The 13,441-nt window shown below is 41.7% G+C and overlaps 1 protein-coding gene across 9 annotated transcripts in view; it reads left to right on the top strand.

Moving 5' to 3' along the window:
• LOC136872446 (photoreceptor-specific nuclear receptor) overlaps positions 1-13,441 on the top strand; it is a 310,883-nt gene that overhangs the window by 295,978 nt on the left and 1,464 nt on the right. For 8 of the 9 annotated variants that reach the window (XM_067146265.2, XM_067146264.2, XM_067146262.2 and 5 more), the window contains 2 exons: positions 1,402-1,643; positions 5,893-6,136. In XM_067146265.2, the coding sequence (XP_067002366.1) occupies positions 1,402-1,643; positions 5,893-6,136 (486 nt within the window). The remainder of the gene's footprint in view (positions 1-1,401; positions 1,644-5,892; positions 6,137-13,441) is intronic. The other variant, XM_067146266.2, reaches the window with a different exon arrangement.

Genomic DNA, 13,441 nt, shown 5'->3' with positions numbered 1-13,441 from the left:
CATGCGACTCTTTGCCACAATTTTCCTGACGCACTAGAAAACGTGCCACTTGATGTTCGGCGACGACTATGGTTTCAACATGATAGTGTACCCCCATACTATGGAATTAATGTGTGCAGATATTAAAATCAAACCTTTCCAGGGAAATGGATTGGTCGTAGAGGTCCAATGTTATAGACTCCACGTTTCCCGGACCTTAATCCGCTAGATTGTTATTTGACGGGACACTTCAAGGAGCAAGTTTATGCTCCTATGGTTATGAATTTGCAACACCTAATAGCACACGTATATGCTGTTTCGCCAGTGGTGGATGCAAACGTGCAGAGCAGAGTCCAGCAAAGTATCATCCAGAGAGTGATCAAGTAGGTCGCTTTGAACCTTAAAGAGACCATTGTCCATTAGCGTAGATACTATCACACTGAAGAGAAACATGAACTACAAAAATAAGGAAATGTCTCCATGTGTGCGATGTACTGTAGCCTAGCTACTGTATTTCACTTTGTATCCCATTTTATACAGTTGATTTTACTGTGTCTCCTATTATATCCCATTGTATTTACCTGTACTGTGGAAGAAAAAGTGTGATCATTTACATCTGTAACAAGATGATCTTCTGTTTCGTCCGACTCGTTGGCTGAACGGTCAGCGTACTGGCCTTCGGTTCAGAGGGTCCCGGGTTCGATTCCCGGCCGGGTCGGGGATTTTAACCTTAATTGGTTAATTCCAATGGCACGGGGGCTGGGTGTATGTGTTGTCTTCATCATCATTTCATCCTTATCACGACGCGCAGGTCGCCTACGGGAGTCAAATAGAAAGACCTGCACTTGGCGAACCGAACTCGTCCTGGGATATCCCGGCAATAAAAGCCATACGACATTTCATTTCATTTCATCTTCTGTTTCAATGATGAAAAAAAGGTAACAGTAAAGGTGCAAAATATAAGTGAAAATACTGCGTTGTACAGATGAAGTAAGATATAATTCGATGCATTAGCTGAAAGCAACGAAAAACAACGCCAAAAACCACGAGCAAGCGAGACTCGAATACTGGCGTTTATGCTTAAATGTTTTTTCACGTCATTCACTCGTCTCACTGAGCTAATCAGACAGCTCCGTGCTTAGCCGCGCCACACGCAGTTACAGTGTTGCCAGCGCCTTATTTTTTAAATCGTTGTTCTCTTCTATTAAACTTCTGGACCAGACAACATTGTGTTAAACTCCCTTTGTTTTACAGGGTGATACAGAATAGCAAGAGTGCGCCATTTTTTATTCAACCTGCACATTTTCCCCATTAATTTCCACTCCAAAATATTCCATTCTTTTGAGTATCCTTGAGTATTCAGCTCTTTGGGCTTATATAGCGATTACTCTGAAGCTGACTGTGTGTCTCAATGTGTCGCAGAGGACAGCATAGACGTGACGAATGAGGAGAGTTTGCCGCCCCCACCGCCTCGATCGCTGTCATGCACCGTGCCCACCCCGACTGTGTCCTCGCTAGCGTCGCAACCTCGTCTCGCCGAGCCTACAGCCATCTACCCGCCGGTCCAGGAGACCGTCTACGAAACGTCAGCGCGTCTGCTCTTCATGGCCGTCAAGTGGGCCAAGAACCTGCCCTCTTTCGCCAGTCTTCCGTTCCGTGATCAGGTAATATCATAACCATTTATAAACTGTAAAATATAAGAAATACTTGCTCGCCTCCTTGGATGAATAGTTAGCGAAGCGGACTTCAGTTCGGTAGACCCCGTGTTTTATTCCTGGCCAAGCCGGGGATTTTATCCACATCTGATTAGTTCCTCTGGCTCGGGGACTGAGTGTTTTGTTCTACATCTTCATTGATATATAACCAACCCCCACAGAAACATTCAACAGTGAATACACGTGAGGAAAGTCATGCGGCCATAATACTAGGCCATATCCACTTGCAGTATCAACCCTAAACAAGACAAGGAAGGACAAGATAAATAAGATTATTATTATTATTATTATTATTATTATTATTATTATTATTATTATTATTATTATTATTATTATTATTATTATTATTGAAACAGTTGACCGTCCAGGGTTGGCTTTTACCTCAGACACAGCGAGGGATCCCACTTCTACCGCCTCAAGGGCAGTGTCCTGGATACAACTGGAGAAGAGGACCGGTACTTCACATAGGTGGCCTCACCTGCTGTGCTAAACAGGGTCCGTGTGGGAGAATTGGAAGATTGGAAGGGATAGGCAAGGAAGAGGGAAGGAAGCGACCGTGGCCTTAAGTTAGGTACCATCCCGGAATTTGCCTGGAAAAGAAGTGGAAAACCTCGAAAAACCACTTCGAGGATGGCTGAGGTGGGGATTCGGCCAGTATAGAGTATTCGGGAGATAGTGGGTTCAAACAACACTGTCAGCAGCCATGAAGATGGTTTCCGTGGTTTCCCATTCTCACACCAGGCAAATGCTGGGACTGCACCTTAATTAAAGCCATGGCCGTATCCTTCCTACTCCTGGCCCTTTCCTGTCTCATCGTCGCCATAAGACCTATCTGTGTCATTGCGAATTAAAGCCGGTTGTAAAAGAAAATACAAACTCTGCTGCACACACAGAATCCCATTAAAGGCTTTGGCCTGTAGATGTCACGTGGTCAGCGTGACAGCATCTTCAGCCATATTAAGTGCCTCCTTTACCGGCCCCCACAGCCTCTTATATTAGATAACCCCTCAGTTGATCTCACGAGGCTGAAAAAGCTCTGTTCCAGCACACAGTTCTCGATTAAAATCCATAGACGAGCCAGTAAGAAAACTCGGAGCGTCTGCATAAGAGGCAGACATGCTACCCGTACAGTACAGTATATTATTCTTTTTCTCGGCCTTTTCCCAGTTGCATCGGGTCAATAGTTTGAATATATTTAGCTCAGCCAACCCTATGTGTAAAAATGTATTCGGTACTGTGTGTTTCCCTTTTTATGTAAATTAGATATGTATTATGACGAGCTAAAGGAATTAACCAGATGCTATTAAAATTCTCTGCCAATCCGGGAATCGAACCCGGGACCGTGTGAACCGAAGGCCGATGACCATTCAGCCAAGGAATGAAACTTGCCTCTATATCATTGTAAAATAAGTGTTTGACTTTCGAATTACCGCCTTGGCTTCAAATTGTAAGCCCAAAGTAATTAACGAGTTTACAAGAGTCAAATGAGGTAATTCTCAAATTTAAGAAAATAAATTATTAGTCCACTGCAAAAAAGAGGGAATGTTATCAATTCGAAAGAACTCAATGGGAGTATAATGCAATACACTCCAATCCACTGCTAAAACGTGCAAACTCTTTGAAACCACTGAAGATTATAGAATTTTGTTTGGCAGCATTGCAAAAGGGCCTATTTATTTATTTATTTATTTATTTATTTATTTATTTATTTATTTATTTATTTATTTATTTATTTATTTATTTATTTATTTTATTTTATTTATTATGCATGCATGCATTTCAGACAGGTGTAAATTTAAGATGTGAAATACATATGCTATTACATTAGATAAAAACAAATATCAAATTAAAATTACATTACCTCCTATGAAAGTCCTTGTAAAATAAAGTCATAAATGAAATAAAAATATACTTTTCTTCAGTAACATAATATTACAAATATTCATTTACATATGCACATAGTGTACCAAGGTATTTAAAATATTACAATTGAATTGATTTACTACCGGCTCCAAACCTGTATTAGTACTGTAATTATACATGATGGTAGTGATGATAAATAATGTTGAGATAGATGGTATTACTGGAAACTAGAAAGTGAACCAAAGTTATGAGCTTAACAATTTTTATACACAACATTGTATAGGAACTTCTTGCATTACGCGGAAAACTTAGTATGCATACCTTATTTCTTCACTGATTAGAATTGCAGACATTTTTTTCTTTTTTATCAGCAATGAAAAATTCCAGTTGTCATTTATAAAGAAAAACATCCTGTTGGCAGCTTCGAAACGCAGACGTCCTAATAGTAATGTTATCTAAAAGCAAATTCGGCCTCCAATAGGAGACCATCGAATGAAAGCATGAAATAGTTCCTCCGGAGATAACCGTTCCGATAAGCAAGAGAAAGAGAGAGGGAGTTACGAGTGACCTGTAGGCCCTACAACTCCTGCGCGCCGGTACGCTGTCTGACGCACTATTGCACCAGGAGCGCCGTTTGAACAGCTCTGCTCTATGTGGTACACTTACGCATGATTCACCCGAAGATAACCCAATTTACACTTCCTCAGAAGAAATGGCTCTGAGGTTCAACCAGCCTGCAACAAACATTCATACCAGGGTCCTTGCGGCTAAACAAAATATGGTCGGGCGAAGAGGTAATAATAATTATTACGTCGCACAGACACAGATATGTCTTATGGCGACGATGGGATAGGAAAGGCGCTAAAAGCGGGAATAAAGCAGTTGTGGCCCTAATGAAGGTAGAGTCCCCAGCATTTGCCTGGTGTGAAAATGAGAAACTACGGAAAACCATCTTCAGGGCTGCTAACAGTGGGGTTCGAACCCACTACCTCCCGAATGCAAGTTCACAGCTGGGCGCCCGCTATTCGCACGGCAAACTCGCTCGGTAAATTAAAGATTCAGTGTGACCTAACATTACTGATTAGGTTACAAACTGTGGAAACCTTTTATCCTCCACTCCTTCGGGACATCCATGTTCTGTCATTGAACTGGCTTTGGTCTTGCATGCTTTTGTATGTCCATAGATGGCGCAATTTTCCTGCTAACTCCACCACCATCATAAGTAAATTAAATCGAAAGCCAGAAGACTGGTTCATCCTATAAGCTAGACTGTGCCGGTGTGTGAGATAGGCTTCAGGTCAGGAGTCTAAACCACACAGCTGAGCTGAGTGGCTCAGACGGTTGAGGCGCTGGCCTTATGACCCCAACTTAGCAAGTTCGATCCTGGGTCAGTCCGGTGATATTTGAAGGTGCTCAAATACGTCAGCCTCGTGTCGGTAGATTTACTGGCTCGTAAAGGAACTCCTGCAGGACAAAATTCCGTAACCTCGGTGTCTCCGAAAACCGTCAAAAAGTAGCTAGTGGGAATTAAAAACAATAACATTAACTCTAAAACACATAAAATTACTTCATAGAGTGGAAACTTCGATCATCCATAAAGTATATTTCCAAAGTAGAATACTGCTTGTTTAGGTGCTTTCTAACTTTGTTATATGGGGAAGGAGAAGTTTTCAATTTATAAATCCTTCTTGCAAATTGCTTTCCATTAATACATCGCCCGCGCCGACGACGTCAACTGTTCTTACTATGGAAATGTCATCGAACATTAAAGTTTTATTTTTTTATTTTTTACAATTGGCTTTACGTCGCATCGACACAGATAGATCTTTAGGCGACGATGGTATAGGAAATAGCTAGGAGTGGGAAGGAAGCAGCGATGGCCTTAATTAAGTTACAGCCCCCAGCATTTGCCTGGCGTGAAAATGGGAAACCACAGAATACCATCTTCAGGGATGCCGACAGTAGGGTTCGAACTCACTATCTCCAGAATCCAAACTCACAGCTGCGCACCCCCTAATCTCATGGCCAACTCACTCGGTAAATTAAAGATAAAGTATGACCTAACAAAACCTAAAAATGTTCCCATTGTACCCATTAATGCTTTCACCAGCGTTCATCTGTACTATTAAGTCACATTCAGAAATTATTCCTTGTTTATTTTTACAATTCATTGCCGTAATTGTAGCACGCTATGTAAATATCTTCTGAAGGTGCAAAATCCATTTGAATACCACATTTCAAACTGTGACATACACACACTATTCTCTTCCTTTCAAATTTCGACACACATCTCTCAGAAAACAAGAACCTAAGCTATCTTGTTAATGTCTTGCAGGTGATCCTGCTGGAGGAGGCATGGTCCGAGTTGTTTCTACTGAACGCCGTTCAGTGGTGCATGCCACTCGAGTCCAGCGCTCTCTTCTCTGTATCTGAACACGCGGCCGGGGCGCCCAACGGAAAGGCTAGCCAGGTGGCCGCTGACATCAGGGTACTCAACGACACACTGTTGCGGTTCAAGGCTGTGGGCGTCGACCCTGCGGAGTTCGCTTGTCTCAAAGCAATCGTCCTCTTCCGAGCAGGCAAGTTCTTCAACCTGCAGAACATTCAGTTATTTAAAACTTTTAGTCCTATCTCGCTGCCTTTCCGGTGCAAAATCCCAAACCATATTACATCACAGTCATGAATATAAGTACAAACTTTACCATATTCTAATAGTAAGAACAGCCTTGGGTAGTAAAATAACTAATGATGGTAGAATTAAGTAGGACATAAAATGCAGGCTAGCACAAACACGGAAGGCCTTTCCTAAGAAAAGAAATTCACTCACCTCGAACATTGATATAGCAATTAGAAAGATGTTTTTGAAGACTTTCGTCTGGAGCGTGGCATTGTAGTGGAACATGGACGATAACTAGCTCAGAAAGAAAGAGGATAGAAGCTTTTGTAATGTGGTGTTGCAGAAGAATGCTAAAAGTGAGATGGATAGACCGAATGACTAATGAAGAGATACTGAATCGAATTGGTGATAGGAGATCGATTTGGCTAGATTTGACCAGAAGAAGAATAATAAGAAGAATAAGATGATGGTGATGCTGCTGCTGCTGCTGATGATGATGATGATTGTTGTTGTTTAAAGTGGCCTAACATCGAGGTCATCGGCCCAAACCAGAAGAAGAGATAGAATGATAGGACACATCTTAAGACACTTGTGCAGTTGGTTTTTGAGAGAAGTGTAGGCGGTAAGAACGGTAGGGGTAGACCAAGGTATGAATATGACAAGCAAATTACAGCAGATGTAGGAAGCAGCAGTTACTTAGAAATGAAAAGGTTAGCATAGATAGGGTGGCGTGGAGGGCTGCATCAAACCAGTGTATGGACTGATGACTCAAACAACAAGAACAGCCTACTGTTGTATCTTGATTAATGTAGTATTTTTACATCTGCCTCGTGGCACAGGCCAGATAAGAATGTAGCTTCCTCAGAAGTATTACTACTACGAAACGTTTTCATTCCTCCCTTGAAGGGGGAGGCGGGCCTCTTAGACGGTTATGCCGTCTCTCAGGCCGGGAGATTTGTTACGGTGAAGGAGATGTGCGGAGAAGGTGAGGGGGTAGGCGGCCGTAGCCTATACTTACGAACTGTCCTGGCATTCGCCTTAGTGCAGGAGAATGGAAAACCACGGAAAACCATTCTCAAGACAGCCAACGGGCGAGGCCGGGCGAGAAATGCAGCACTGTGCCCCAGGCCCGTCTCCCGAATGCAGAGGCGTAGAGCCACGGTAGAGCCGTGACCACCTCTCCCCTGCTCGGTTGGCCGGTCAGAGTACAGAGCTTATGGGACAACAACCCACTCTGCATCTACCGACCAGAAGTATTATTCTCACTTATGGTGTGACAGTAAGGAAGCTGCTGAGATGCTGGTGGTGGTGATTATTGTGTTAAGAGGAAGTACAACTAGACAACCATCCTCTATTAACATTGATAAGGGGGAAGAGTAGATGTCCGTCAGTTCAAAAATAAAGGTCTCAGCAAAAAGAAAAAGAAGGGCCACGAAGGCGTGAAAAAGAAAGGCTCCCTAGAATTCCACACGTAATACCGTCGGGTCGGAAAAGAAGAGGACTTTACAAAGGGAGGTCGGATATGAAAGATGAAGGCGAGGATTATGACGGAAGTAAGTTGAAGCAATGCCAAACTCAGCTAGGGAACCGAGGTCGCCAACCCACGCTCCGAAATTGAGAGCCCCTGATCCCCCTTTGAGTCGCTCTTACGACAGGTAGGGGATACCATGGATGTTATTCTGCCGCCCCCTCCTCCACCTCCACCCACAGGGGGTAAACTTTTGAGGTATGACGCGTGCTAAATAATGACATTCGGAACACAACTAGCCCATATGAATGTTGTGAAAGCAGGGGTGTAGCCAGTGGAGGGGGTGGAGGGGGCGGTTACTGGGCGGTTAGAACGCCCCTCCCCACCCACCACCTATGGAATTTTTACTTAAAATAAACAGAAACTGACAATTAACAATGAACTAAATGAACACTCACTGATACATCATTGTAAAATCAACAGATCCGCTGAATCTATTTGCTAAGAAGGTTCGAAAGATGGATTTTAGGTTGTAATCTGAACACACCATTCGCTGTAAAACTGTTCACCTTGATCATATTCTTGTTCTGTATTTTAATGTAAGATTTTGTAGCATACTGCAATCTGAATATCAACATAATTTACTTGTATCAGTGTCCTTATAAAGACACTCATGCATGCGCACACCACATAAGCACAAGCACCTTCATTATGTTCTACCATAATTTTGTAACTATACCCCCACCCCCTCCAACGGTCATGGCTACGCTACCGTGTGAAAAGTACCACTCATACGACTGGTCATGTTGCAATGGCATTCTCTGGCCCAGTGAGGAAGGCAACAGCAAACTACTTCAATCCTCATCGTGCCTTGTAAATTTACGCCTCATTATGGCGACGCCATTGGATTTTGTTGTTTCCCTATAACCAAATAAATTTCAGGGTTGATTTTTGAGGCTCCAACCAGCCTCCGGACGAAGACTTAAGGGACAGTCCTGACATAAACAGATATGTTTACTTAATGCACGGATTTTCAAGAAATTTGTGGGAACGTCACCCAAAAAAAAGTACGGATATCACGAAAATGTATTTCATATAAATTAATAATATTTCAAAAAAATTGGAAATAATTTTTGAAATTTTTAATTCCTGTTTTTCATTAAATATAATTTTCCTAATACTGACAACTTAGCAATAGGTAGATAATACTTGTGCCTTTGCTGGCGGAACCTAGTGCTTACAGTGCACTATGTCTTCTGGTATGGGCTAGAGCAATTTTGTTACTTTCATTGATCTGTCTCAGCTTTATCCTTGGCTTTGACAAAATGAAAGTGACTGAGGTATGAGTGATGCTAGTAATGCCATTCCTTCTGCAGCCAGTCCCGCTATGAATGGTGTGAAAATATTGCTCATAAGGTCGGTTGGTGCATGCATTTCTGTGGGCTTGACAGACAGATATGTAATAGCAACTTCTGGCTCGGCGAGGAAAGCAACGGGAAACTACTTCACTCCTCATTTCCCTAGTACGCCTCTTCAGGGATGCCTAGGCCATCTATGGCAGCTGATGGCGGAGCTGTCGAGGATCCAACCAGCCTTCGGGCTGAGGACTAAACATACATACAGATAATACTTTTAAAAGCATTGAGTGTTGATTTTTCTGTACATAATTTATACAAGGAGATATATTCTACTCAAATTTGTGTAATTTTTTTGTTCTAAAATTTGAAATTTAAAGATCTCTACTACTTGGAAAAAATATGTAATTAGAAATTCCATACATCGGTTTTCTAATATAGCTGTGTTACGTATACCACATAAATTTTGTTACATTTGGCAGACTATTTTAGTAGAAAAATGGGAATAATATGTAAAGTTATAATTGGTGGGAGAATGAAAGCAAAGCAGACGCTACGCCCATTTCTACTGCGTATATATTGGCAAATAAAGCATTATTTAAGTGACATTAAGAAAGAGGAAACTCAATCCTTTCAATTTCAGCCACAACGTTTTCGACAAAATGACCAAAATATCGATTTTTTTTCTCCAGACTGCCCCTTTAACAGACAATAGAAATAAGCCATCAGTGTGTCTGTTCCCTCTGGGGGCAAGGTCCGCTACGGGGCTCCAATGTCTCCATTTCGTTCGTGGGCCTCGTCGGAGGTACAAATTAACAGTCTTCATGTCGTTGTGTGGGAAGTAATTATTAAGAGGATGAATGAATAGGTGCCATCATCCTACAACTACAGGAGACTAGCAGTTCAGAAGAAAATACTCCCCCCATTGAAAACAGAATATTTCATCCAATTAAGGGGGGAGACCCAGCTTAACAAAGGAAACAATATTCATTCGATTGTTAAATATGCTACAATTGTTTTTGACAATTGCTGCACATATCCCAGTGTTGGCATGCTTCGTGGCAACCAGAAGCAACTTCAATAAAGTCAGAATTTTAATAATTTCAATATTTTAAAATAAAATATTCAAAATTTCCCGCCTTTTTAACAATATATCACTGTTTCTCTTATAAATCCCAATTTTATAAGAATTTTCGTACTTTTCCTTTTTTAAAGTGTGCATCAAACCTCCAGCTACAAAATGAACCTCAATCATTAACATAGACTGTGATTTGGATTTTTTGTCGGGTTCTTATTCCGAGCACCAGAAAATATTAATATTTTTGTAAATAAATATGTTATATAAAATCTAATTTGAACCCTATTGATCTGAATGAGGTACGGACTATAGTACAACACTATCGGAGGAAACTCTGAAAAAATCATAATTATCCATGAAACAGTAAGAAAGTTATGAAGGAAACCGTAATATGTTGTTTAAAAGGCGGGAAATTCTGGACATTTTATTTTAAAGTGTTATAATTATAACTTTTGACATTATTGAAGTTGCTTCTGAATGCTCTGAAGCATGCCAATACTGGGGTATGTGCAGCATTTGTCGACAACTTTTGTAGCATGGCCTATATAACAATCGAATGAATAATGGCCTATTTCCCCCGTGTTAAGCTCGGTCTACCCCCTTAAGAAGCCGATAAAATTACATTTACAGTTGAATATAATATACCGTAATTTCGTTAAATGTTAGTCTTATTTTTATTACTAATGGCTACATGTCGATGACGATATTTGTATTTTTCACCACTATTTGAAAATAATAATCCTTACATCAATACGAATAAATCACGGCAATCGTGGCATATTTAATAAGTTATTACAGGTGAGGGGGCATGTCACAAACACATCAAACACAGTAAATTTGAATTCCAACTTCAGGGCACATGGTATTTTAATAATATTCTAATCGGTCGGCATCAATGAGAGCTCTCCATGGCACCCGAGTTCAGGTTTAGACGTCTGTTTGAGCGTTACCAAGAAGTCTGATAGACTTTAAGTGCTTTTAGTGGCCATAATCTTGCATAATGATGGAATTATCATAAGGTCAGGATAGTACAGGACACCATCCAATTACTCCAGCGGGAAATAGCGACTTGCCATCCATAGACATCTATATGCTCCGCGTACTTATAATCCCCTGGCACCTCAATCAAAACGAGCATATCTCGGAAGCTACATGCACCGGTAGTAAACGAAATTGACCTAAAAGTCAGCTACTGAATAGCTGATTTCGCTGCAGTGAGATAAATTCCGATGAAGATTACGTCAACGTAAGTCAGTGTTAAAATCCTTACAAATATCCACCATCATCCGGACGAGATTCAACCATAATCCATTCCCCGCTCACCTCAACAAGATTGGAGTCCTCCAATCAGCACATACCGAGCTCGATAGCTGCAGTCGCTTAAGTGCGGCCAGTATCCAGTATTCGGGAGGTAGTAGGTTCGAACCCCACTGTCGGCAGCCCTGAAAATGGTTTTTCCTTAATTAAGGCCACGGCCGATTCCGTTCCACTCCTAGGTCTTTCCTATCCCATCGTCGCCATAAGACCTTCTGTGTCCGTGCGACGTAAAGCCACTAGCAATCAGCATAATGTCCGTGTAGTACAAGAAACACATGATATTTGAACCACCGCATCTTCGAGTGCAGTAGAACTACGTAGTACAGTACTTAAATTCGTGGACTGGGCACCTAGTGTCCCTGTGGTGCACTACAGTGGACTGGTTTCACCACAGGATAGTACTGTGACAGCTCTTCGCTAGTCCCAGCAGGAGGTAGTTGTGGGTAGTTGAGTACATACAGTGTGAACGGAACTGTGGTTTCCGTTATTAAGTGTAGTTCAGTCTGAGCGGCGGAACTTACACGTAAGAATGTCCTTGTTTGAACAATGGGCAAATTTCAAGTTCTGCCGAAAATTAGGCAAATCCGCTAGCGAAACGTTTGAGATGATAAACAAATCGGCCGTATCACCACGACGGGAGAGTCGCGAAAAGTCGTGTCAAAAGACTTGGTGGTGCTTGAATTGCAGGCGCCAGTCCAAGAACTGATCGACAGTAGTATGCAATTGTACGCTGTGTTGCCTACACTCTAGGCGCTAGTCCACGAACTTACTGACTGCAGTACGTAGATGTACACTCCCTTGCCGACATTGCAGGCGCCATTCCACGAACTTATTGACTGCAGTAGTATTTTATCGCACAGATTTGTTCAACACCCTTGTGTACCTTCGGATTCCCTATCCAACATATATCAGCTGTTACTGGCGACCGGAGATCTGCGTGTGTACATTGCAATAGCAAAATACTTGACGAAAACTGAAGTAAATATGTAAAGAAACAATAGTTTATTCCAAGTGGGTTTTACTTTTCGCCTTTTTCTATGGCCTTTCTGTCATTCTATATGTATTTTACCTTGTTATACAATTCTTTTTCTCTTATGCTGTAATATCTTAATAATGTTAAATCGTTGATGACCAAATGCCCTTAGGACGAAGGCCATAAACATTTTTTTTTTAAGTTCTTACAATTTCCTCGTTACCGACCGGTGACTCAAACAGGCCGTCGACTCGACTGTTGACCAATAGCAGATGGCTCATATACGGTTGTCTGGGGCCAACTAGATTGTCGACCAATAGCATTCTTGCGTGGTAAATGGCAAACGCTACGTGGATCCCAGTGTGAACTTCAAAGGCGCGCCAGGCGTTAACGAGGACAGCGCGAGAACTATATACGTTCATGTGCGTCTTGCAGGTTGGCCTATTTTCTAAATGATTATACGGCGGTCTGAAACAACGTGAAACGGGAGTATGAGCGTTCGAGTGTTGGTCATACTGATAAACAATTTGGAAATAATTCGATATCTCACGCCATTGTAATGTTATTAGCTAGCTCAACTTAGCCAATCAGTTCGCTTCGCGGGCGAATTCAAATGAGCTTTGTGAGGCGGTGTTGCTAAATCTGAACGTAGCTTAAGACTGGCTTGAGAACACCAATGGAAGAAAAAAAATCAACCGAGGAGGGATTGAAATACAGACCTCCGAGGTGATAGAATCGCGCCATAGCTACTGCATTACGGTGACACTGGCTGATACCACGGTATATTTCTGTTTGACGCTGATTTCTCGGCATGGCTTTCAAGCCGGTCTAAGGGGGAGGTATGACTGAAATTTGAAGGATTTTGGCGAAAAACATCTTCTTTTTTTGCAAAATAAAATAGCCCAACCAGAAAATATAATAAATTAGTATCCAATCTGACATCGATAATGCTAATAACAGGCATAACAGTACAGTTTTGAGGTGAATACATGGATGTCATTTTTAAGTGGTGTTTTCTCAGTTTCACATTTCAATAGTTGTTGCTGTGTACAAAACGCTCCTCGTGACAGAGTTTT

The sequence above is a fragment of the Anabrus simplex genome, chromosome 4 (genome assembly GCF_040414725.1).
Source record: "Anabrus simplex isolate iqAnaSimp1 chromosome 4, ASM4041472v1, whole genome shotgun sequence".
Lineage (NCBI taxonomy): Eukaryota > Metazoa > Arthropoda > Insecta > Orthoptera > Tettigoniidae > Anabrus > Anabrus simplex.
Note: the sequence above shows the minus strand (reverse complement) of the source record. Positions and strands in the feature narration are given on the sequence as shown.